The 26,133-nt window shown below is 39.7% G+C and overlaps 1 protein-coding gene across 3 annotated transcripts in view; it reads left to right on the forward strand.

Moving 5' to 3' along the window:
• dennd2b (DENN domain containing 2B) overlaps window positions 1-26,133 on the forward strand; it is a 43,987-nt gene that overhangs the window by 9,337 nt on the left and 8,517 nt on the right. For 2 of the 3 annotated variants that reach the window (XM_068730258.1, XM_068730257.1), the window contains exons 2-14: window positions 3,588-3,686; window positions 8,467-9,732; window positions 10,957-11,105; window positions 15,321-15,442; window positions 16,659-16,877; window positions 17,259-17,355; window positions 17,530-17,574; window positions 17,950-18,134; window positions 19,059-19,168; window positions 19,467-19,536; window positions 21,225-21,302; window positions 22,518-22,658; window positions 22,771-22,919. In XM_068730258.1, coding sequence (XP_068586359.1) covers window positions 3,613-3,686; window positions 8,467-9,732; window positions 10,957-11,105; window positions 15,321-15,442; window positions 16,659-16,877; window positions 17,259-17,355; window positions 17,530-17,574; window positions 17,950-18,134; window positions 19,059-19,168; window positions 19,467-19,536; window positions 21,225-21,302; window positions 22,518-22,658; window positions 22,771-22,919 — 2,705 coding nt within the window. In that variant the 5' untranslated portion in view covers window positions 3,588-3,612. Of the gene's footprint in view, window positions 1-3,587; window positions 3,687-3,897; window positions 3,917-8,466; window positions 9,733-10,956; window positions 11,106-15,320; window positions 15,443-16,658; window positions 16,878-17,258; window positions 17,356-17,529; window positions 17,575-17,949; window positions 18,135-19,058; window positions 19,169-19,466; window positions 19,537-21,224; window positions 21,303-22,517; window positions 22,659-22,770; window positions 22,920-26,133 lie in introns of those variants that run through there. The other variant, XM_068730259.1, reaches the window with a different exon arrangement.

The raw sequence follows: 26,133 nt of genomic DNA on the forward strand, positions 1-26,133 counted from the left end.
ATTAGGTCATTAAGATGATGGCATTGAATATCTTAGAGGAAGTTAGCCTTTTGGGATTTGTCATAGCCAAAGACAGACAAACTCATGGATGTCTCATCTCTCTGGTTTGAGTTTGGCAGTAACTGATACATGTATCAGGATAAAGGGAAGAGAACTTGTAACTTCTCTAAGGCTAGATGTCTTTTTTGACAAAGTAGTAACAGAATAAGTAGTCAAGCTACAGTCTAATAACCTGAAGTCTTTTTTTTTTTTTACCTGGTTGGTCAGTTACATTTTCAATCAATGTCAATATGTAAATCTGCTCCAATGAATATTTCTATATTAACAGTGGTGTAATGTAAAAGGTGTTGCTCAATGATCAATTATCTTTTCAGTTCCCCTCGCATCTACGGAGAGTTTTGGTGTCTTTCAGATTGTTGTTTCAGTTTTCAGGACCACAACTTTATTGTTTTGGTTCAGTCCCACCGGTCTCACCACCATTTAATGTCAAAGTTGTCATTAAGACACTGAAGTGATTGGAGGAGTCAGAATGAACCGGTTGACTTCTCACTATTGACCGTTGGCTCTGGCTTCTCAAGTGAAAATTTGTCTTGAATCTGGTTGAATGCACTTAAAAGGTACTCTAGAGCTTTCTTAGAAGTGGTTGTTTACAGCCTGTGATTTTGTGTAGGGAGATGGTATCAGACCTCAGGAAGTCAGTTGGCTAACGCCTTGGTGTTTACACTGCAAAGTCCGTCTTGGACCTCTGTGAGCCATTTCTGTGATTGTAGCTTTCTCTGTCCCCCCCAAAAAAATACAAGGATGAATTCTTACAAATAAACATTGCTTAATATAACCTAATTGTGTGGAGCTGACACAATTTAAAGTAATTTAGTTTCTTTAGCTCCTGGCAGCTGATTGCAGTTTTTCTCTACTCTTTGTATGTTTTCTTCAACGTTTTACAAATTTGAAGCTTCATGTTTTCAATCAAAGAGAGAATATTGAATTTCACTTCCAAAAACATCCAACATTTTTCCAGTAGGTTGTAATCAGAAATAATATTTTACACAACTGCCAGTGTGTCTGAACTTTATGTAAGCAGAATTTTTTCATTTGGTTTAATTTAGAGTAATATGAAATATTATATTTCTCAAGTTCTAAGTTATTTCTGTCTCAATTTCCTTTCCAGAATGATTTGTTTTGTTTTATTATGCAATCATGGATACATTATTTAGCCATTTTTTTTCCCATTTGGCAATCTAGAGAGTCTGTTTTCACAGGACAATCCTCAATGCAATCAGTGTTCTTTCTCCCAAATGTGACTAAGGCTCTTTGATTAATAGAAATAATTTGAAACATTACAAAACATTCTTATTTTGGAACAAATGTCCCTCTCCATCACCTACAAACTTGACACACTGGTTAATGTATGTCTGTACACATTTACGTTTAATTACGGAAGTACTGTCTGCATCACAAAATATATAGGGTCCTAGTGTTCATGTCTTATTTTGTTTTCTGTCAAAATGCACTTTGAGTGTTTTTCATGGAGGGTAGTAAGCAGGACAGGACAACATAATTCTTTGATGAAAATAATGATGCATGTCCCGTCCTCTTAGCACAATCCACAGTTACAGGAAATAGCTGACAGCAGGAATGCTCCCTCTCTCTCCTCATCTGTCTCTATAGGACTCAACTCCACTACTGGTTGGCTGGCTTCTTCATACAACAACTTCCTGTAAACAAGCCATGCTGCCAAACACCCTCCCATCCTCCACCTCTAATCTCTAGGGATCTCCATTTGACCTTCTTATGCACTAGAACATTCGCTTTGAGCCTTTCTGAAAAGGTCATTGCTGCATTTCCGAAAGTGATTTTCAGGGGCAATAGTCAACAATTTGAACTAACTGCTGGTCTAATTTAAGATTAAGTCCAGGAAATGTTTATTGTAAGGAAGATGTCCTAAGTGTTTTTCCTACTGTTCTTGGACTTTTGATAGTGTTAAATAGAGCATGTTAAATGAAACTGATCCACAGTCCACAAGTAAAAACATGTATGTGTGAGAGCATGCTTTAAGCAGGTCCCAGCAATATTGTTCAGCACTATCAACATATTTCCATCCACCTCCATTATATTGAGGTAGAGGCAGAAATCTTTGAGCAAGTAAAGCCCAAACTATATGCACGGCTAGATATTCGATCTACACCAACACATCTTATATTAGCTTATATATCTGCGTACATGTCGACCGATACGTACGAAGAAATCACAGGACAGAATTGCCAAACATATGATTACAGTAACTTAGCAACAGTGTCTTCAATACATAGTTTGTCCATCAGAGAGTACTGACAAGTTTCATTTCTAACTATTTCTCAAGTGCCACAGTTAGTAAATATTGTGGACACATGTTTGTTTATGTTGTCTCTTTATGAAAAAAAGACTATCAAGCAACATATTGGTATCTGATGTTACGAACTCTTAAATATCAGTATCTGCCTCGAAAATTCAGTATGGTCAGGCTGTACTAAATATCAATAGCATTTGTTTCATTGACCCTTTAATGAGAATATTACCAGTCTCCTCAGCTGCTTTTAGACTGTATAAAATCTGTTAATTATCTGCAGCCACCTGAAGGCAGCGGATCGACAGCCTCTGAAGTTGAATGAAACGTGAAGTGCAGTCCCAGACAAACTGGGATCCACGGTGGTGACCTTGATTAAATCATGCACAACAAACATCAGGCACCTGCAATATAACTACTAAACCTTAATGTCTCTGCACACATCCAACTGGTCAGTTTTGACTGCATTTTTCTCCAGGTTTATGCCATTATTCACCTGGCTGCTACCCAGAGAATAATGGAATTCTTTCCAAATTTCCTCTATGGCTATGATCCAAACCTTTTTAAAATATTGTCAGTTGAGCCGTTTTAGTGGCAGCAATGCAGTTTTGTGTTGTCTGATGTGAAAATAGAATTTTTTTTATGTGGAGAAGAAGCTGTGCCTGAAGCATCAGCGTTTTTTGGCACAACATAGTCTACATGCTGTGTTGGTTATAACAATTCGTCTGCAATGTTAACACTGAAGATTGAACATGGCATCTATGGTGTAGTGGAGTGCTTTGTAGGATTTTTTTTTTAGCTTGTTTTATGAAAAGTTGTCAAGGTCAACAACTACCTTTCTCCCCTCTCTCATGTTAATCTGGAATTGAGAAAAGTCAACAATAGGGTTAAGAGTGTTAAAAGTTGTGTCAAATCAAGCTAATATCAGTTATACGGTTATAGTGATCAAAATTGTTATTTTTGGAATCTGTGTTTATAGTTTGATGCCAAAGTTAAGCAGCTGTGGGCTTACAGGAATGTTGGCCATCTTGTATTTGATGACTACATTTAGTTCCATGCTCAAGACAGGATTGGATCATTTTGTGTATCTACTAAGTCCAATTCCATTTAATATTTTAGTAATAGTCTAAATTCCTAATAACAGTCATTGACAAACCCAAACGATGTTAGAGCTGTTTCAGTCTACAGTACGAGTTCATGTTTCTTTACTTCTTGAATGCTGCAGCTTTTTTAAATGTTTCACTTCCTTGTGTTTGTCCATCAGGTGAGTGGGCGGTTTGCAGACAAACATGACGGCCAACAAGGGTTCGAAGGCTGTGCCTCGAGCAGGAGGGGCTAAAGCTCCCCGGGACATCCCCGACAGGTCAGTGACATCTGGGACATCAGGGGTGGGCTAGTTAATGTGCACGTCCATGTCACATGGTTTCAGAGCATCCTGACTGTAAGAGAAATATATTCACTCTTTTTTTTAGTTTTTGTTTTTTTTCACTCATGGGAAAGAACTGCTGATGATTGTCTGTCATGATAAGACTTCCAAAGCTTTTGCAAGTACAATCCTGTATCCTGGACAAGGGCCCCATCCAACTCTGTGCTGTGAGTAGTGAGCTGAAGCTTGTGTTAGCATGTTGAGAGCTGACAGTGTCCTGCTGCGAGAGAAAAACTAACTTTGGGAATGATATGTGATATGTAGACTATTCGTTCTTACAATTTATCATCCTGTCCATTTTCTTTCACCAGAAAGTGTTCTTAGGAACAAGCAGACTGTTATCATCTCACATACAGTAGTTACACATGATCATTGTACTTCACAGTGGTGAAATGTAGTCTGTGTTCACACTGTCGCACCACCTTGTGACAGTCTGATGGCTGATTTTGAGCAAGACGGTTGTTAGAAATGGTGCTGTTTATCTGTATTCAAATATATAATAATGCTACTATTTGACTGGCAGTGTTTAGATAGATAGATAGATGTATACTTTATTTATCCCCAGGGGGAAATTTGTTTGTAGCAGCAGCAAACGAAGTTACACAGTAAAATAAAAATATTAAGTACGGAAAATGCACAATATATACAATACAATAAAATAACAGTGCAGAACCTATTCAATTTAAAGAAAATAAAGTAATACAAAAATGAACAGTATATACAATAAAATAATGTCTTATTCTTACTTAATTTTCTGTGCTGATAAGGCTGTGGTGGTAAACACACAGAGCAATATTTCATACACCGCAAAACATAAAGTAACCTGTGGCAGCTTGGTTCTGTAATTGCTTGCGGTGTAAATTAGTCCTACTGGAAGAGACAATTCGCACAAATATTAGGATTAAGATAAATGGCTTTCATTTGCTGGTAAATGTGCGCGTTCACCACGATTCCCAAGGTAAACTTGGAGAATGCAAATGTGTGGAAAACACTAATCACAGTAGCACAAAGCTCTCTCATCCTGCCGACTGCATTACTCTAATAGGATAATTGTGCGTTTAACCTCAGCCTCTTTTGATAAATGTAATTGTCATTGAAGTAGAGCCTTATTAACAGCTTGCTGTCCTCACGGGCTCATGTTAGCCTAGATTCTTACTGATCACAAAGATGCTTTGCAGCTTCTGTGTTTTAACATTAAAGAGAAAATTAGTGGCTAGTGCTCAACAATGCATTCCCTTAAACCAGTGTTTATCAACATGTTTTACATTAAAAAGATCCCGCGGCACACCAACAACCAAAAAAGTTTAAGCTTGCTTGGGACCATGGCACTGTTGGATAGCTTTTCCCCACACACCAAGCATAACGGAGTCGGTGCAGTTGGATCCCCGGTGAAAGTAAATCGAAAGATAGCGAAAGATAACTTGCGCTGTATTGCCTCGAGCTCAACGTTTGTTCTTTCTTTTGATCACCACTCATACTAGGCTTTTTATCTGGGTTAGAATTTTGTCCAGGGCCCAGTTCAGAGTCTGCATTTTTCCTTTTTAAATATTTCTCCATCGTTGTTCACATCATTTAATTCTACTGTCTTAAATTAACAAGGTCATTATTGTGCTACCTACTGCCACCCACTGGCATGGAAGACTATTTAATTTCTTAGCCAGCCACTATATTGCAGACTCAGACGCTCAACAATGGCAAATTATTTGCAGCAACTAAATAATAACATTTTGGACCGATTAAGTGAAATTGTACATTTTCCCACGGCACACCTGACGTTCTCTCACGGCACACTGGTGTGCCGCGGCACTGTGGTTGAAAATCACTGACTTAAACTATGAGATCAACCAAGGAGGAGTTACTGTAACAAACTGTGTAGCCTCAAGTGGTACACATGGCAACATGCAGTAACATGGTGGAAATGAGGGTGTGCTCTTCTTCTGTGATCTTCTGTGAGGGAATCATTTCAATTAATTCTCTGCACCTAAAATATTGAGGTAAATATAAAAGCAACCCAGAAAGGTGCTTTAGTATTACAAACATGCTGACAAGGCTGTGAGTGAGACGACTCACTGTACAGTGTTTTATACAGCCAGATATGTATATTTACTATTACTTATGCAAGCAAATACACCCTTCAAAACTCTGAATTAAATGTGTTATGTGCTATCACAGTTTTATCTGTGATAATGTATTAGTGAGTGCTGATGGATGAAAAAGTTAACATTTGTTGAACTATAATAGTAGAAGTGCTGTTTGTGTGAGCAGTTTGCTCACTTCATCCTGGTCAGTAACAGGAAGTGGCCTGTGGTTAGCATGCCCTGGAAGCCTGAGTGAAAGCCAGAGGCCAGGTTGTGACTGGCATCTAGCCCTTTGTACTGTACTGTATGTGTGGCTGGACTTATTTTTACAAGCATGATCCAGACCACCAGAGCCCCTCACAGTGCCTAAGCCCTAAATAGACAAAGATTGTGCACATATTTTCTTTTTGTGTGTAATCAAAAAGTCTTCATTTTGCAGTCTACATTTAATTTTACAGCATGAGCAATAATCCTGAGACCATTTTAATCTGTATTATTGGGTGGCTTTACTTTTGTGGTTGATTTAAATCTGCAGCGATGTAAACGCATAGACAATAACAAATTCAAGGACAGTGATAGAAAGTACACCAAAACTAAATAACATATTTTTATATATATATATATAAAATAATATATATATATATATATGTGTATATATATATATATATATATATATATATATATATATAAAATAATATATATATATATATATATATATATATATATATATATGGTAAATTGCATATATGTATTAATATATATATATATTTTTAAATATTTTTTGCATATATGTATTATTTATTAATACATATATGCAATTTACCATATCTGAGGTCACAGTATATAATCTGTTTACAAGTTTGTAAAGATTCAGTTCAAAGTCACTCTGTAGTGCACTTTGTGTATATATATATATATATATATATATATATATATATATATATATATATATATAATTAAACATGGATGCAGTCCCCTTGAAACCTTCACAAAGCACTACATCACAACACAGCCAGTCTGAATCTTTTCTCCTACATTATCTTTTTATTGCTTGTTTACTCTCACATTGGTGAAGTCATGTTTTGAGCATGGAGGCATCGGGGAATCCTCCCCGTGTTTCAGCCCTAGCACAGCTATCAAACCAAAGAGCAAAAATGTAAATTGCTGTCATTAACTCAATAAATTGTACTGTTACTGGCAATAGAGTAGTATTACTGAGTGTTTGGTCTGGTTGCTACTAAAACATTCGCATTGATACTTAGCTTCAGAAACTCCGCTCCCTCCCTCTCCAAACTCGTTGGCAGAAGTTGAGTTGGGAGTTTTCACAGCGAACCAGTAGGATTTTTATGTGCCTGACAAAATTCTAATATCTCCCTCCTGAATCACTGCAACATGTCTTATGTTTGACAGCTGATTAATATCAGAGTGGGCTCAAAAAGTATTTTCTTCATTAAAACATATACGGTCTGTTATTGTGGGTTTCAAATATGTGGAGGCTGGTGTATAAACAGATAATGAATGACACACAGTTGTAATAAAATATAATATGTCTTTAAAGGAGAAGTTATTATGTTTGACAAATGCTGTGCATTAATAAACAATTAATAATATTTTTAACCAAGCTGGTGGAAATCCTTTTTAGTGATATATTAGTTCAGTATCTAAAGTATTGCGTGCTTAAAAATCAATTTATTGGACTTCAGAATACTACAAACCAGCATTAAAATATAAAGACATCAGTCGTCGTCACAAAATCTCCTATTTCTTCAGGGGAAGTCAGATAAGATGCATCCATCATGCTTGCAGCTTGCCAGTTCCTAGCTGTTGTAAAAAGTCTCCCCTCCCTAGAGCCGGAGGAATGAAACCAGGGAAGGGCAGGTAGGTGAGAAGGGAGATCTGTCCTAACCTGCATTGTTGGATCACAGTCCGCAGCCCTCAGCTTCCTCCTCCCATAAGGCTTGTTATTCTAACCATGGCTGTGACATCAAATTTCCCAACGCTTCACTTTCGCAAGACTCAGCTAGCTTCAAAGTCATGACAAGGTTCCTGAAAGATTATGAGAAGTAAGGTGTCAGGCATCGACTGGGAAACTTTCTCTCTTTGGAAATCTAAGAGGAAGTGAGCAGCTTGAGAAAGCACGTGTGTGGTACAGTCAGCAGTGAGCGTGGGACAACTGTAGCACCCAGTATCACTTCAGAAAAAGGCTGCAAGGATCAGAGAGGAGTAGTGAGACTTTCCCAGGTAAGGCCGCTGTAATAAATCTCGCTTGGCACACTGCTGTGTTTTTTATTTTAATTATGTGGAAAAATCCAGTGGCTTTTTAATGTTGCCTGTATTTCCTTTGGCCTTTATTTTAATCCCATGCTGCCAAAGACAGAATACTTTCCTGTGGTTTTTCTTAATAAGTGGCTCAAGTTTTTATTCTGTCTTTGATCTTGCGAATGAATTCAGAATTTTCAGCTGATTCCAGACAGTTTTCCCCCATCTGTTCACCATCGAGTTTCTGGTACTTTTCATGCTGCAGGGTTGAGTGGCTTTGTTGATTTGCCTCTTTTGGTTTCTTATCAGTTTTTTCCCCCCTCAAAGAATCATTTCAATCTCTACAATGTTTGTTCACACCTTTCTCTGTTTCGTTAAAGGTGCCAGTCTACATCACCGTCTCCTGTTCTCGCTGCCAGTCAGGGGCAGAGCCAGCAGCCTCTCCTCAGTGACGGGGAAAACTCTGGGAAGCAGAGTAGGTACGTCAGAACTGACGGCAGGTTCCTGGTACGTGCTGGCTGGAAAAGCAAGACCGCTACCTTGCGCAGTGGTGCATCTCTCACTGGTGAGACTGACTTCCAAGGCCGTCTCACCAAGTCAAAGAGCATCAGCTGTTTGGACAACAGGCTCTCCATCTATAAGCCTCAGGCTCAAACCAAGTTCTGCCAGGAAAGTCAAAGCAACCAGGAGCAAGAAGGGGAACCCTCTCCAGGAGATGGACTAAACGGTAGGCCCCTGAGTTGGAGCACACTCTCACTGGGACCTTCCTCTAACCAAAGCCACAGGCGCACTGTTTCTCTACCCCGCTCGGTAGCAGGTGTTCCCACCACAATCCGCAAAAAGATCTCAGAATGGGAGTGCCGAAGGGTGGCCCTGCCTAGGATGAGCTTGTGTCTAGATAAAAGAGGAGGAGAGCGTGTAGGGGGAAGTGAGGGCTGCCCCAGCCTGCTCTCTTCTCCTTGTAGCGAGAAAACGTTTGACTTTAAGGGGGTTCGCAGGATGAGCACAGCTTTCTCAGAATGCTCCTACACAGAGGAAGAGGAAGGGGTTTCTGACAAAGACGGTCTAGGCCGCTTCCAGAAAAGGATAGGGAAGACAGAGTCCTCAGGAACATATGTACGTTCCCTGTCTGCTCGAAAGGAGACGTCAGCGGTTCTCAACAGGATACAAAAGATAGAACAAGCCCTGAAGGAGAATCCCAGTCCATCCCCTCCACGATATCTGAGTAATTGCTATGCTCCGGACAAGACAAGACAAAAGTCTTTTGTGATAGGCGACGACTTGGACAGTACTTGCACCAGTAAGCGCAGCAGCATTTGCTCAGTGGCCACAGAACCAGATGCTGTTTTGGTCTCTGATAAGCTGTGTAAACTCAGACAAAGGTTTAGTGTGAGCTCAGCCAGGTCTGAGAGCCCAGAACCACCGGGCCAACAGACCTCTGTCGGCACACCAGTCAACCCCTTACCTAAACCCAAGCGCACTTTTGAGTACGACGCCAAACGGGACCAGAAGAGCGTGTCGCCGGCCAATGGACTACCTCCAAACAGAGCCCCCGAGTCTCCTCCGCCGCTGCCCTCGACCCCGGCACCCAGCGTGACTCGAATGGTAAAGACCGAGGGAAGCACCTCGGTGAGACCACAGGACAGGTGAGAATATCAGTGTGCCTATGTCTAAAGACAGTTTGTCTGTGAGAGTTGATGTAAAATTCAATGTTATATTATATGTATCCTTATTGGGTGCTATGGATTTCTTTAGAATCCTCAGAAGTTTTAGAAGTACTTTACATATCTCAGTCTTGTGAGGAATTTGGATCTCAGGCCAAATGTTTGCTTTGTTGGTGTTGTAAGTTACTGATTAGTGTGTCTGATTGTAGTGTTGGAGCGATCAGCTTTGGTTATCCTCAGTTGTTTTTAGTGAGGATTTGAAGTGGTGATCAGTTGTTATGTTTCCCAGAAGACCATTGAATAATAACAGTAGTTTTGTTTTGTTATAGCATTGAGTTCTCGTCATCCCAGCTTTCCTAATTTAATCAAACTGAATATTGTCATCATAGGTTTATTACGAAGTAAATGCCTACTGGAAATCATAAAAGCAGCTCAGAAACTAACTGATGCATTGTACGGACTATTTGAAATGTCAGATTCTTCACAGTATATTCTTAATCAAAAATATGTTTATACTTAATCTGCCTGTAACTGTAACTGCAACTAATATACTATAACCCTATAGAAACCAGTGAAACAATGGATTATTGCGCGCCTTTGTTGTTATTAGCTGTTTAACTTGAAGTTCTCAGGCTCAGCTGACTCAGTTTGAGGGTGGGGCCTCTCCAGATTGTCCTTTTGTAAAATGAGGATGAAATCCTGAAATGTTCATCCCTTGGACTCTGTGTTTAACATTCCTGTGGCTCTAGCAATTTTCAGACTAAGCTTAAAAGCCACAAGCTGTCGATGGCGCGACTTGACCATACTGTAGATCCCTGCACTAATGTTGCAAAGGTCCTCTGCAGTGCTTTGCGACATGTGATGTGAACCTTATACTGTGCAGAGAACGCTCGGAAATAGTAAGATATCTGCATGTTTACTTGTGACTTATCAGGAAGTTCATTGTGATTAGAGGCACATGTGGATCCTGGTGTTTCTGTTTTTGTGTGTTTTATAATTGGGGGCTCATTTAGTTTTTTTTTAAGGGATAAGACAAAGCTCTAGACTTTCTCTGCTTCTAGTCGGCAAGTGGATTTAGGAGTAAAACTGGCTATCTGGGCTATTTTTAATGCTATCTGGACTTTTTCTGTTTACTCTTATCTGTCTCCACTTTCTTAACATCTTATCCCATCATGGTCTGTTTTGACTTTCTTCATTTCTTCCCAGAGAGTCGTGTGAGTTGGAGGATGCTACGAGTAGTCTGCCATCTTCATATCCATCCTCACCTAAAGAGAATGGCACGCTAACTACAGGCACACGGAGTCGACCCAATTCCAAAAGCACTTTAGAGGAGAATGCCTATGAGGACATAGTAGGTAAGCACACTGCTTTAAAACCAGTAGGGTGGATCTATGTCACTTAGATCTCTCATTGGTTTTCTGTCTGACCTGGGTCACTCTTGAATATAGTTTAGAGCTGAAATTATATATTGATTAGTCAATCAACAGAAAATGTATTTATGTATAACAACTTGTTTTGATAATTGATTCATAGTATAAGTCACATTTTATGTAAAATGACTCTTTCAGGTTTTGGCTTTTCAAATGAGAATATTTGCTGGTTCTCTTAGTGTTATATGATAGTAAACTGAATATCTTTGTGTTTTGGACTTTTGGTTGGACAGCTGGGCATTTGAATGTATGAACTTGGGCTTTGGGACATTTTTCACTATTTTCTGTTATTCTATGGACCAAACAGTTATTTGATTAATCAAGAAAATAACCTTTAGATTAATCGATGATGAAAATAATTGCTAGATTACTTATGCAGTTTAAATGCAACTTATACTTATGAAATCATGTGATTTTAGACATTGGTTATACACGAGACAGTGACAGTACATATGTAGCTGACAGATGCTTTGCAAAAGTGTAGATGAAGCATTGAAAATGATTTCAGGCGAAACTGCAGCTTTTTTTTCGGTAGGATAACAATTTACGAGTGGTCGTAGGTCGTAGGTCGTATGAGTCATGTGCAATTAGTTTACTGTTATCTAAGCCTAAGATTTTCACTAATGGGTTGCATATTTCATTACTTTGAGTCAGTTTGCTTTATAAATCCTATTTATATTACATTAGATAATTATGTTGACATTATCCTGTTTGACTTGACTAATATCAGAGTTTAATATGCTAATTTACTTTTTTCATGACTGCACGCTCATTTACGCACAGGTGGCATTCATCATTTTTACGCTGGACATTTACACAGTTATCTGAAGTAATGAGTGTGCTGAATCTAACGTGGCATACCTAAACAAGCCCACCATACAAAAAAAATGTCAAAGAAAGTTAAGATAAGAATACGAAAATGTTCTTGCAGTAGGCCCATTGTTATCAGTAATACAGTAGTCACAACTGTGCAGCTGTAGGACTAAACTCACGGTACAGAAAATCTATAATTTTGTTGCTAAGTGTTGATTGTAGTGCATCATCCTCTCACATTGCAACCTTGCAAGTGACACGTTGTGTATCTCACTGTAAACAATATCCACTCAAATGTTTTGAGATATGAGATAATGTGTGCATGAAGTGCAACCAAATTCCTTTCCACTAGCAAATTACCTCAAGCCTTCGGCCCATTCCAATTGCCACTTCCCACAGTGCATACTTAATAAGGTGGAAATGTGTGTCAGTGTGGGTAAAGTCTCATGATGAAGCTTGGATTTTAGATTCAATAAAAAGTTTTCAAACTGAAATATTTTTCTTGATAAATGCTTTGTGACCAAATGGAGGCTTAATATGCAAGTATTACATTACATTACTTGGTATTTCTACAAGTAGCAGCATTGTTCTCAAATCAGTGATCAGTGTCATGCTTATCAGCATTATTTTTTTAATCTAAGGATGTGCAGTGGTCTCAGAGAGATTGTAAGGGCTAGACTGATTTTCATGTGAATCCTAACAAAGCCTTCTATTGTTCATCCAGCTCTGAATGTGGAGTTTTCAGTTTGGTGACGCAACTTTTGCCAATCTCTTTATGTTCCTGACAAAGACATTGTCTCTGAGTAAGTTTGAAATTGCTCCAACTATTTGCAACAAAGTGTTCAAGCTGGAGTCCTAATGGAGGAGAACAGTGGTTTCCACTACCACTGCGCAGTGGTTTTCAGGTCAGATGATCTATGTGAGAAGCAGTCACAGCTGTAAATGAGCCATGTTTTGATCCCTCTGCGCCCATATTTTAACTAGAATTTGATACAGAGAACCAGAAGTCCCCACACATTTTCCCCAGGACATCTTGGAACCACTTTGATAGGACATTCACTCACACCATTGTGCGTTTTGGCACCTGTGCTTGATGCCAGATGTTTACCTTAAGAGTGCAAGTCATTTGTAACCCATGCTACAGTGTTAATACAATTGAATGATGGATTGCGATATTAGGGGACTGTTTTGAGTGCTTTTGACTAGTGAAGTTGATAAATGGAGTGCCAACGAGTGATCTGTTACCAGGCAGATGAATCGCACCCCGTGCTAACACTGTGATTCAGCTGTCTGTATCATAGAGTCCCGGTCTCATTCAAAGTCCCATCGTTGTGTTACCTTCGCTGACGTAGTTTGCTCAAGTGATGTCTGCTCTTACTCTTGTGAATACATCTGGGAGACTGTCTGGTACAGGTTGTGAGTGATTCAGATTTGATTTAGGTTACTCTTAGACAGTTACAGACATGCTTGGACCTGTGATTCTTCTATTCTTTTGTGTAAAACAACAACATGTGCATTCTCCTACGTACTTTCTCCAGTGTGGTCACAAGCTGACTCTCTTCATGATGGACGTGATGCATGGTTTGTGGTTCCGCCAAATGTTTTTACAAAACTGTAACTGTATGCACATTTCTGTTTACAGCTCAGTGGTTGAGCGCCGGTGCTACTATGCTGTAACTAGTCCCCTTTATAGGGTGAGCTGATACTAAAGTTGTTGGGTATAGTTTGTTCTGTGCCTCGCCCTGCCCGGAGAGTCCATTGTGTACACAGAAATTACAATCACAGTGTGCAGCCGAGGTGTGTCCACTCCCTGCATAATACTGTGTGTCTGGGGGTGTGCTACAGAGAGATCTGGATGTTTGTAATCAGAGGAGTAGATTAGTACCCTCCAGTACATAAGCAGCTATGCAGACATATCATTTTCCCAGCAGGCTCTTATTACAGTATTGCTTCAGTTTAATGGAGTTGCGGCACAACGTGGGGTCACACTAAGCCCTCTTATTCTGCTCCTCAGCTTTAATGATGCACAGAAAATCACCCCAGTGCGCTAATGTACTGTGTGATGCATCATAACACTCCTAAGATCCCTACAGTGTGCATTGTCTGCGTATGTGTGCATGGGTGTGTGTATTTACCCCAGACAGGTTCAATAATTAACCTAAAAATAGATAACTGAACAAAGCTCTGCCTGTAGGTTAACTTGGATGTTTTTAAAACACACATTCACTATTTGAGATGCTGAGTTCATCGGGTTTTCCACTAATGTACTCAGGAAGAAGGAACACAGCTACCAAATAGATTTTTTTGTCTTTCCCTTTCTATTGACAGATAACACTGCTTTTCTTTCTTTTAAAAGTTCCCCTCATGCATTTCGACGCCATCTGGCTCTGTTTTTATTCTTCGCTGTGGTTTCTTCACTTTCTCACAACCTTTTTCAGACCCTGCCAAAAAGCTATTCTCAGAGCACATGTCTGAATAGACATGGACTGTGGTGTTACACAAGTTTTCTCTTTATTGAAGTTGGCCCTCTGCCAGGTGACATCAGTGAGAGCTGTGCAGAACTCTGTAATGTTCATTTTCTTTTCTTTTCTGTTATCATGTATTCACTGAAGTACATCTACAGAGCAGTAGAAAAGTATGTGCTTATTGTAACTTATTGAGGTACAGTGATGCATATTTTATTAAGTTCTTAAAATCCATTAACAATTGAGACCCTACTCAGAATATTAACTGTGGTCTTTAAACCTTATTGTTTGTGCCTTATTTTAAATTGCACAATATGTTTAAACTCATGGCACGAGGTTGAAGATGTTTTCATTTTCCATATTTTGGATATTTTGCAATTATATACATCAGTATTTCACATGAGAAAAAATGTATTGCAACAATTATTATTCTAATCATATATTTGAACAATTAAATATAACTTTTCTAAGTGCAGGTCCAAGAAGAAGATGATGTCTCACAGCAGACAGTTGGCATGCCTGGACAGTGACTCACCAGCAGTGTTGTTTCCAGAAGTTTCAGCTGGGCCCACTGGGGCCTGTGGGGCCCAGTGCCAACAGCAACTGTTTTGAAAAAAAGGAGTTCACTTGAGACAGCTTGGAGTGACCTTTGACTTACCTTTCATGACTCATCTCTTTTCAGACTATCAATAGGGAGGCCCTCTTATGCCCCTGACACCTTTTACTGTGCCCTGTTCACCCTTTTTGACCCCACAGTCTCGTCTGTCTGTCCGTCAAAAACACCCTCTGTCTACGGACAGTTGCCAGCTTTACTACTGACATTATAGTTGAGCTACACTGAATACTTACTTCATCCCGACAGAGAAGGAGAACCCATATGAGGATGTTGACCTGAAGCGGAAGAGTTTGGGTCGGAAGTCATGTCTGTTGGAGAGCAACAGATCGTGGACCACCATGGATAGGAAGCTGAACTCTCCACCTCAGGTAAGTCATAACCCTGTTGGGATCAACAGCACTGATGTGTTTTCCTGTAGTAAACATAACACACATGTTTTCCAGTGGTGACGTGAATCCCCCCTCCCAGTCAGTGCCTGGACAAGATTTTTTAAAGAATCTCACACCTCATTTGTGGCGCTACAGGATGCAGTTTGATATGTTTATACCTGGTGGTTCTCCACAGAAAGACCCATCTGCACATTTTGCTTCCCCACTTAAATGCAAAAAGACTTGTCACCCACAGTTACTGGTGGTAACAACAAGTGCGGTTTATAAACTATATTTATTAGTCCAGCAAATACTCCTTGAGCAGCTGCTTTGTGAGGAATATAACAGAAGAACAAATGCTGTATCTGTTTACAGTGCAGCCAAACAAACTTTTTCCATCATACCATGAGAAACTGGAATCTTATTTTAAGCTTCACATGACAGAAATTGTTTACCACACAACAGCCGGGCACAGCAAGGTTTGTTACTTTTCTGCGAAGGTTGAGGTGTCACCTGCAGCTCTTCATCTAACAGCTCACTGTGGCTGCTCCTTCTTGTTCTATTGCTTCTTGCAATTTTTTAAAACTCATCAGTTTAAAGTGACCATATCTTGTTTTGGAGGCACATTTTGAAATAGTTGGTGCTCTCAGTGCTAACCTCCAAGACAAATGCAGTGCACTTCCTGTTACTGCTTCACAATAAAAGCCATCCTAATGCTTTTAATGCTCGGTTTGCTTCGGCAGTAACTTAATGCAGCTCTGATACAGTGTAAATAATTTCAGCAGTAAACAGTGAAGAAAGAATCATTCCTGTAAATCCTTTGTAGTCTAGAAAACAAATTTAATCCAGCGCATGAATAGTGGACCCTGCTAACACATACTATTTGATTTTAAACCTTAATTAATATCTTCATGAACATCTTAAAGGGACAATTCATCCCAAGATCAAAAATACGTGTTTTTGGAGATATTGGCTATAGAGTTGTCTGCCCTCGCTCAAATATAATTGGACTATATGGCACTTGACTTGTGGTGCTCAAAGCAAAAGAATAGCGAAAGTATGTATTTTGGATTTTGAGGTAAACTGTCCCTTTTTAAGGATTATAACTTAAAGGAAACTATCTTGAATTAATGCACTGGGATAACTATTTATAAAAACTGTTTGCTTGAATGAATGGATTGTAATAACCCTTGCTTTTTCTTTCCTCTCTGACTAGTTGCCTTCCAAACCCAGTAGCCAGTCTCTTCGCCTCCCTGGTCCGAGTGACAGGAAGAGCCACCGCATGTCACAGTTGTCCAAACGCTACAGCCATGATGAAATGCTGCTTCTCTCACAGCGGGGTGTATCTACGTCACCTTGTGGCCTGCTGGCGGATGATAGCCTCTGTAGCACTAGTGATACCCTGGCTTCACATAGGAACTGGAGGATCCCCAAGGTACACACTACCAGATCCTACACAAACACCTGCACTAAGTCCCTGCAGAGCTCTGACCGTGTTCTCTTTCCTTTACTGCTTCACAGACCAGCTTAGGTTTCTGTAGGGACCAAGTCAGAGCAGCTCTGGATCACTTGCAATTCCTCTGTTTGGAAAAGACTTGTATAGAATATAGAACCTTGATGTGCGTTATTACTGCTTGGGTGTCCCTTGTGGAACTTTTTCTCAAGAAGTGGCGTTGAAGTTTTTCAGTAACCCTTAAAGCACAGTACAGTATTACTTTTGGCCAGGAACACTCCTCTACTTCTTCTATACTTAGGATCAAAAGAAACAACACTTCAGATCCCCCAACAGAGAATTTCCTCTTTCCTCTGTTTACAGCTGGTCCAGAGGATCAACTCCATTTACTGCACTAAACGTGGGAAGAAGAGGCTGAAGAAGCTGTCCATGTCCAATGTTGAGACTGCATCTCTGAGAGGTAAGGGCTCTCTTTATTCCCTTTATCCACTGGCCAGATAAGTGAGTAAATATTTGCGTCTCAGCCTCCCACATGGAGTTCTTGCTGTGTCCCTCTCGTAACATAAACACAGGTTTGTGAAATTGCCCTCTGACCCGTAGAAAACCTTCTTGTCTGTCTCATGTCTGCCTCCAGATGACAACAGTGAGAGTGAGAGTGACTCTGATGACAGGTTCAAAGGTGAGTGACCACAGCATTCATTTGCAACAGTTAGGTGCTATACTTCTGTTACCGTGGAAACTTTTCTCAAAGCAGTTTCTTTCAGTAGTTGTGCAACAGCTTCCGTGGTTTATATTTCACGAGTGACCTCGTGTGACCAGACAGACCACAGAATTGTAACTAAAACATTTGCCATATACATGGATTATCAGAAAACAATAAAACATTTATCATATGTCTAGATTCAGTGACAGGAATCTTTCCGTGGAAGTGAATTACACCCATAAGTACAACATTTAATTTCGTGGCTGGCTGAAGGTTAATACCCTGCGAGCCTTAGATTTACATTTGTTTGGACAGAACATTTTATGTATTGACGTTTGCTTCCCTCCTTAGCTCACACCCAGAGGTTGTTGAAACTGCAGTCCATCCTTCGACGGGCCCCCAGCTACCGCACGCTGGAGCTGCAGCTCATTGAGTGGCAGGAGAGAGAACTCTTTGAGTATTTTGTGGTTGTTTCTCTGAAAAAGAAACCCAGCAAAAACTCCTACTCCCCAGAGGTCACCTACCAGTTCCCCAAGGTAAAAGCCTGACAGTCCCTTATTCTAGGGACCGGTTTTGAATACACTTGCTGCTGTTCGTTAGTCTGTTCAGGTGACTTCGGAGGGCGGAAAAAACAAATGTAACATTTTATTAGCTTAAACTCTACGGCATGGTCTGGGAAAAAGTTAGCCCTCAAGCTGGATAACAGCAGAGCATAGACACCACATCTAATATGTGTCAGCAGCGCAGACAGCAACATTGAAAACTGTCTTGACAGAGATCATAACAGTTAATATTGTCTTGGCAATTGGAGACGATGATGGAGATGAACTGTTGATTTTCACAAGCAAACGTAATCCAGTTAAGTCATATTTAGACAGTCTGGAAGATATAAATGTTAATGCCACGGATAAAGTGGTCCAGTGTCATCTAGAAATAACGTGTTAGAACAAGGGTTGATTACGTATAGGCTTTCCAGAGTTTTCCCACTCTAAGCTTCTAGTCATGGTCACTACAGAAGTGTGAATGCTGAAAATTATGCCGATTGTGTTTTACGTTGGGTAGTGACCCATGCAATTTTCTTTTTTTATTTAAATTGAAGTTAAAAACGATATTTCTGTGAGCTTTTCACACTTAATTGTACAGGTTGTTGACAATTTAAAGCTGTACCGGCAATCAGGATTTATAACATACATCCTGTGGAGTCTTAAGAGCCTGTTTACATTTAAAAATAACTGGGATCGGTGACAGGGATGTGTTTTTAGTTATTCAAATATACATTTTATTATTAATTATTTAAGATATAGTTCAGCAGAGGTGTCCATTGGGAGAAGTACATCTTGATACGCTCACTCTGATACGCTCACTCCATGGAGATCTTAAATATGGAGTACAAAGTTATCTAAAGGAGAATTAACTGACTGAAACTCCTGTCCTCTCTCTCTTCTCCTCTCCCCTTACAGCTAGAGAGACCCACCAAGCAGATGAGAGAGGCCGAACAGAGACTCAAAGCCATTCCTCAGTTCTGTTTTCCAGATGCAAAGGACTGGAGTCCTGTGTCTGAGTACACCAGGTATGGCTGAATTATTGTTTAATAACTGGTCTATTAAAAGGGTACTCCTGCCATGTAGAATTGCACTTGCATAAAGTTATGGGGGCTTGTGAGACACCGATGGAAAAAAAGATTATTCAAAATCAAAACAGCAGAGGCAGAGATATCCTGACTCTTAGCCCCTGGAATTAATTAAATAACATTGGATTTCTCCAACATGTCCTCTAAAGCAACTCTGTGGCGTCTTTCGTACAATAGTCTACATGTTAATGTTTCTTTGTATCAATTCTCATGTGTATACATTTGTCTTTTGCTACAGCGAGACCTTCTCCTTTATGTTGACTGGAGAGGACGGCAGCAGGAGGTTTGGGTACTGCAGACGCCTGCTGGTAAGCCACCACCCCCCCCTCATTTTCTGCTCCCTGTTCACACCCTGCCGAGCCCTGTTTGTTGTGACAGACCTTTTTTATGTGAACATGTGAAAGGGTGGTCCTGTGGGGCCATTGATATGTTACATGACCATCCACTGTGGCAGCAAGAGGTAGAACGTATAAAGCAAAAAAGACAACCCAAAAAGAGAGAAAAACTGTGCTCATGACAGAATTGTTTGAAAAAAGATAAGTTGCTACAAAAATGCAGGAAAGTGGTTTAATATTAAAAATGTAAATCTGTTATTACAAAGTATTTATTTAAATAATCACATATCTATCTTAAAATGAACATAAAGAAATACAGTAGCTGCATTCTAGTTAATTATTATTATTATAACTATAACTATAATTGCAAACATTCAGTCATAGTCATAAAGTGCATACAAATATAATAATTTATGATAAAAACCTAGTTGGGATTGACTCATTTAATTTAATGAGAGTTTCTCAGGAAAGGCAAAACAAAGACAAACCATGAAAAAACCTAACTTTGTCATTGTGGAGCATTTCTTCTTTATAATGAGGCCGCAGAGCGCTTTGATGTTTTTTTTTTTTCTGTTAAGCTTCCCATGTAGCTTGCGGGTAGAGAGGGTATGACTGTGTGGGATTCTGTGAATGTGGTGGTGATTGTTTGCCATTTGGTATTTCTGAGTATGTTTACAGTACAACAGTGTGTATGTTTTCATAAGTTTACTAGGAGTGTCTTTACCCCTGTGTATGTGTATGTGCTGGATGACAGCCGCACGTTTTGTGAATAGTTTGACCAGACGAAAATGTTTTAAAACTGGATCTGCTCTGTTGATCTGAGATTCATCTTGATGGAAGCAGATTTTAATGAAGCTAGAGGAAGAGGTGAGCTGCTCTCCTCCAGCAACTTTGTTTCTTCCCTGCTGTCTGACCAGCCGTTGGCAGTGAGCGAGCATTCCTGAGGACTTGAATCAAGCTCCACATAGTTGATTTAATCATCCATTTGGAAAAGCGGAGGAGAAACGAAGAGAAAATTGTATACCTAATATGGACAAGTGGATTGGCGGTTGTTGAGTGCTTGTGTTCATTTGTGTCTGTGTGTTTCAGTGTCTGGGGCCTCGAAGCACATAATGGTCTATGAGTGTACAGAGGAAGGTAGATAGATCAGCAGGAGCAGATAAACCACCTGTGTTTAGGAAGTTAGTATCCACATAAAAGGCTTTCACATCAGATTACAGCCTAGATTTAAAGACTACAGCATTTAAACAACTTATCTACATATGATATTATAATGGTCTGACACTTTACTCATAAAAAAATAAATATTAATAATTCCACACATTTGATAAAAACAAAACAAAAAAACGTTCTGACATTCCTGCTCTGGTTCTTTTAGCAATCTTTAAAATTTCACAGATCAAATTCAAATTCAGTTTACTCGTCACAGGGAGAAATATTCAGGCTGTGAAAGGAGACTCATAATGTCTTGTGTGGCTCTGTAAGAGCTTTCTAAAGCCGGAAAATAACCCTAAAAGAGACGTTAATCTGTCTCTTAAGTCTTGCAAGTTGACTACCCCTTTAAATGTGTTTGTAGACAGTTTACAGAACATCTGTAATTGTGTCTCTTCATCAAATCTATTATCATGAGGGTTCAATGAGTTTATTGCCTTCTCTTGCAGCCGAATGGGAAAGGATCTCGCCTTCCAGAGGTCTACTGTGTCATCAGCAGACTGGGCTGTTTTGACTTGTTCTCCACGGTGAGTTCATCCTTTCCTGTGCATGTGACACACACACACACACACACACACACACACACACACACACACACACACACACACACACACACACACACACACACACACACAAAAACATACACACTTACTGTGCTGATATACAGGCAGCTACAGAACCCTGGCTGTGTGTGTGGTAGCTGTGGTTAACCCATCTCACAGCTCTCACAGCTGAAATAAATGACTTTCAGCAGACCTTCTGCTGAGCGCCTGTTCATTGGTAAACCTTATTTCAGTCTTTCTTTTTTTTTTACTTCCTGATTTCCCAAAGTAATTGTTTCCTTCACTTTTGTCTCAGTGGTGCTAACACAGAGCAGAGCTGTCACTCTGTTTGACTTTTCCAGGCTTATCTGATTACTTATTAATTCAAAGTGAGTAGGTCCAGACTGTTAAAAAAATACCATGGTATATTTCAAAGACAGAGTGCAAATATGCTCTGTTTTCATTGTTTGATAATAATCATACCCAGGCTGTGATTAAAGGCTATATGAAGGCCTGGCAAACATGACAGATATGAAATCTGTATTCAGTAGTTGAGTTAAGCAGATACGTGTGTAAAGTAGATGCATTTTAGCATTTCATTTGTGAAGTGTTTAGCATCAACAGAATTTTTCTAGTTTTGCATCATGTGATATTTTAGGACATTCAACAGTGCGGCAGCAAACCTGAGCCGAAAATGAAAGGAATCTTAGTGTTTCATGATAAATGGGAAAGAAGACCAGGGTTTGTCTCTTTCACACACACAAGACAGACCGACAGACAGACCAACAGAGAGACAGACAGAGATAAGGAAGAGGTAGATATCATAGGACCTTGTTACGAGCTTGATTCTCCAATCAACTTTCCAGACTGCAGGCAGCTTGGACCAACTGGGTGGAAATTTCCAGTCACACAGACATGGAAAGAAATTCACTTTTTTATTTATTTTTTCAAAGCAGAAAACGAATACTGAGTTCCACACAATTGCTCGTGCTCAAACACATACAAATATGTTTCCATTAATTGTCGCCATGGCCAATAATCTTGATGACTGTGCACTTTTTTTTGCCATGCTTGGCTATTCATTCAATATGGATAAAAGCCTTGGTTCCTTTCATATTAACAGATTTCCAGAAAGTGTGTTATTGACGAAACTGGTTGAAAATATGTTTAGGAAACTGTGCTTTGTGTTCCCATGTTCAGATCCTGGATGAGGTGGAACGGCGGCGAGGCGTGTCAGCAGCCCTGGTCTACCCCTTCATGAGGAGTCTGATGGAGTCCCCCTTCCCTGCACCAGGGAAGATTATCAAAGTAAAGACCTTTCTGCCCGGTGCAGGAAATGAGGTCAGAGCTACTACTTTCACTACTTTCATTATGCAGTTGTGTGAAATCTTCTTAGTTAATTAGATCCACAAACTGTAATAACTTAAATTTCACATATTTTGTGATCGTTCAGGTCATCGAGCTGAGGCGGCCCACGGACTCCAGACTGGAGCATGTGGACTTTGATAGTCTTTTCAGTTGCCTCAGTGTACGGCAGGTGATACGAGTCTTTGCCTCGCTGCTGCTGGAGCGTCGAGTCATCTTTGTCGCTGATAAACTCAGGTGAGGCTCCGAGCTTGTCTAAGTCCCTCCTAGACATTATTTAAATGAAAGAAAGCTTATCCAAAACCAAGAAATATATCTTCCAGAAACCTTTCACAGACTGCCAGCTTGTGTTCATTTAGACTAATCCTGGCTGACGATGACTACAGAATTACAATAACCTTTCTACACGCACAGACACATAATAGTAGCATAATACTGTGGTTTTGTCAGCTTGGGCTGAACAGATACATTGTGTGTTGAACGGTTTGATGTCAGGCAACAGGCCAGTCAGTCAGCCAGTTAGGATAACAGAAGTAAAGTGGGTCACACAATGAGTCACAGCCAGAGGAAAAGAGGGTGGGGCTGATAAGATGCGATGGGTCTCCGAGGACTCGGTGTCCCAGTCTGTCCTCTTGTCACAGAGAAGAGATGGGTACTTTTAGGGCATTGGAGGCGAGAGTGGAGTGGGAGAAGAATTGAGTGGAGAAGTAATCTCTCCCTGTATCAAAGCCCAGTTTAAACAAACATCAGTGGGGGCAGTGACTGTGAGGAGAAGGAATGCACTTCCTGTGTGCGCGACTCTGCCCTCTGTGATCTGTGGCTGGACTGTCACCGTTTGACTTACGATGCCACGTTTACTCCCTACGTATGAGCTACGCCGCTTTCTGTGTCCACGGTCTAAATTGCTAAAGGTGATAACATCAAGGAGTCATTGGGTGGGAATCAAGTAGTAACTCACGATACAATATTATTTTTATATATTGCCCAAAACAGTGATTGTAAACTTTTACAGGCAGTTCTGTGATTTTGTGATATGCAATACGTACCTGAGGAGATAAACATTTTCTAGAGGGGTGACATAACTATTTAAAAAAACATGGTTCAGCCATAAAGTACGCTGCTCACTGCATTATGAAACTTGCATTTGAAACAATGTGCATTCTAATCATGGTTTCCAGACGATGAATCCTAATGACTTTGGTGATTCCCTGACTTTTGGACGAATCCGGCCCGTGACGTCATTTTATGTGGCCCGCGAATCCGGCAGCAAAAAAAAAATATGAAAAGTTAGATTTGATAATAAAAATATCCCCATGGTCGAAATTATGAGATAGAAAGTCGAAATATTGAGAAAGAAATTTATAATTATGAGATAGAAAGTAAAGATTATGAGCTAGAAAGTCGAAATTATGAAATAGAAAGTCAAAATGATGAGATAAAAAGTCATAATTGTGAGATAGAAAGTCGAAATTATGAGATAGAAAGTCATAATTATAAGATACTTAAACACAACAGTCATAGAAGCAGCTCTTTGGCATAGGTTACCCTACATTTGACATAGAAATGGATTGTGAGTACATTGAAGACTAATTTATGATACAGATGAAATCTATGGGTAAATGGGTGCATTTTTGAAGCAGTGCATGCTAAAAGGTCTGTGTGCAGGTGAGCTCCGACCAGATACAGACTTTTTAAAATGTCAGTTTGTGAAGAAACACCATCGCAGACCGAGTTCAGGAACTAGCAGGCAATCTGACAACACAGCTAGCTGAAGAGACGAGCAGGTACTTGTCTTTTTCAGTAGCTGTTGATGAAATCACAGACAACACGGATACATCATACATCTATCAGTGTTTATAAGAGGCTGAAGGCAGACCTGACCGTCAGTGAGGAGCTCTTGGATGTAGCTGCATGAACGGGACGACGACGGGGACATTAGTGATGCAGAGAGGTGACAAGAATAGCTTTGAACAAAGTTAATGTAATAACTTGTGTTTGATGATATTTGTCTTTGTTATTTTCTTTAAAAGTCTGATCTTTGATAGAGTAATGTGGGTTTCTTAACCCTAAATTAAAAGGATTTATGTTATAATAACAGAAATGTGCTTAAATATATTTTTACATATATATAACTGCATTTACAATCTTTTTACACTTGAATAAACAATAATCAAATGCAGAGACAGTTATTTAACAATATGTTAGGGAGTAGTTACATTTATACAGTCTTACAGATACAACCGGCACTTTAAGGGCAACCATGATGCTGATGTGGCCCAGGGGTGAAAATGAGTTTGACACCCCTGCACTATTGGATAGATTGTAATGAAAAAATAGCACACACATTTGTGTTCCCCCGACAACTAAAAATAATAAAATTAAAGTAATAACTTTGGCGATTTCTTAACTTTTCTCTGGCACCATCATCAGGTCAGAATTTGAATTTATAAGCAAATACCTGGTAAACTAAGGACACTCCCACCATCCAAAGCTGAACTTTTTGTTTAGTGCTAATTTGCAAATGTTAGCATGCCATCAAGCTAAACTAAATTAACAAATATGATTATTATAAGTTTGTATCTAGTTGTCGTGAATGTGCAGTCATACCTACTGTATATACCGTGTGTTTGTCTATGTGAGTATGTGGATTTGAATGTCCAAGTATGCATGCATACATGCAGAGCTCCTGTGTTTTGGTTTCTTTTGAAAACTGTGACAGGGCCTCTCTGCAGCATTAATGACTTCGATGATAAAGGGCTGCTCCCTCTGGGGCTTTGGTACATAATCCATTCCCAAAATAGCTCACCAGCAGAACATGATGTATGTTTCTTTCCCTTGAAATGTACATCCACTACTAGCAGGAAGCGAGAGGAAAAGCCATGTTTGGCAACAGTTTTCTGTGGGTTCTTCTATCCATCGTTTCTTTGGTGTGTTACATTCCCTTAACTCTTGTAATATTACACCAAAATCTTTTGTTGTTTTTTTCCAGATAGGTTGTTGCCTCGGCATGAAGGTCTGCACAGACAATTTATTTTCCATCCAATGCCTGTAATAACAAGCTGGATGCCTAATCAGATAAATTCATCATCAGCTATGTCACTCTGTAATTACTTAACTCGATTGACCTGCAGATGCTAAAAGAGTTTTGTCAGTGCTGCAGACTTATGTAAACAGTCTCTGTCAGTCCTCAGGCTAGAGTTGAGGACAGTTACCAAATTGCATGTGCATGTCTGGATTTATCTCTTGGCATTGCACTAAATACTTCTACAGTAAAAAAGTATTGGATTTAAATGACTTTCCCAGATAGGACTCCAATGTTAAAGTGATTGAATCCCACCTACTTTGCTGCCTGATAAATTCTTATTACTTTTACCCTCAAATCTTAAGTATGAAATATTTCATTGCATATATGTCCTGTTGCAGTGGGTAGGTGTCTTGCATATTGATTAAG

The sequence above is a fragment of the Cebidichthys violaceus genome, unplaced genomic scaffold (genome assembly GCF_023349555.1).
Source record: "Cebidichthys violaceus isolate CVI_PGR_0920_01 unplaced genomic scaffold, fCebVio1.0.p SCAF_5, whole genome shotgun sequence".
In the NCBI taxonomy this organism is placed as follows: Eukaryota; Metazoa; Chordata; class Actinopteri; order Perciformes; family Stichaeidae; genus Cebidichthys; species Cebidichthys violaceus.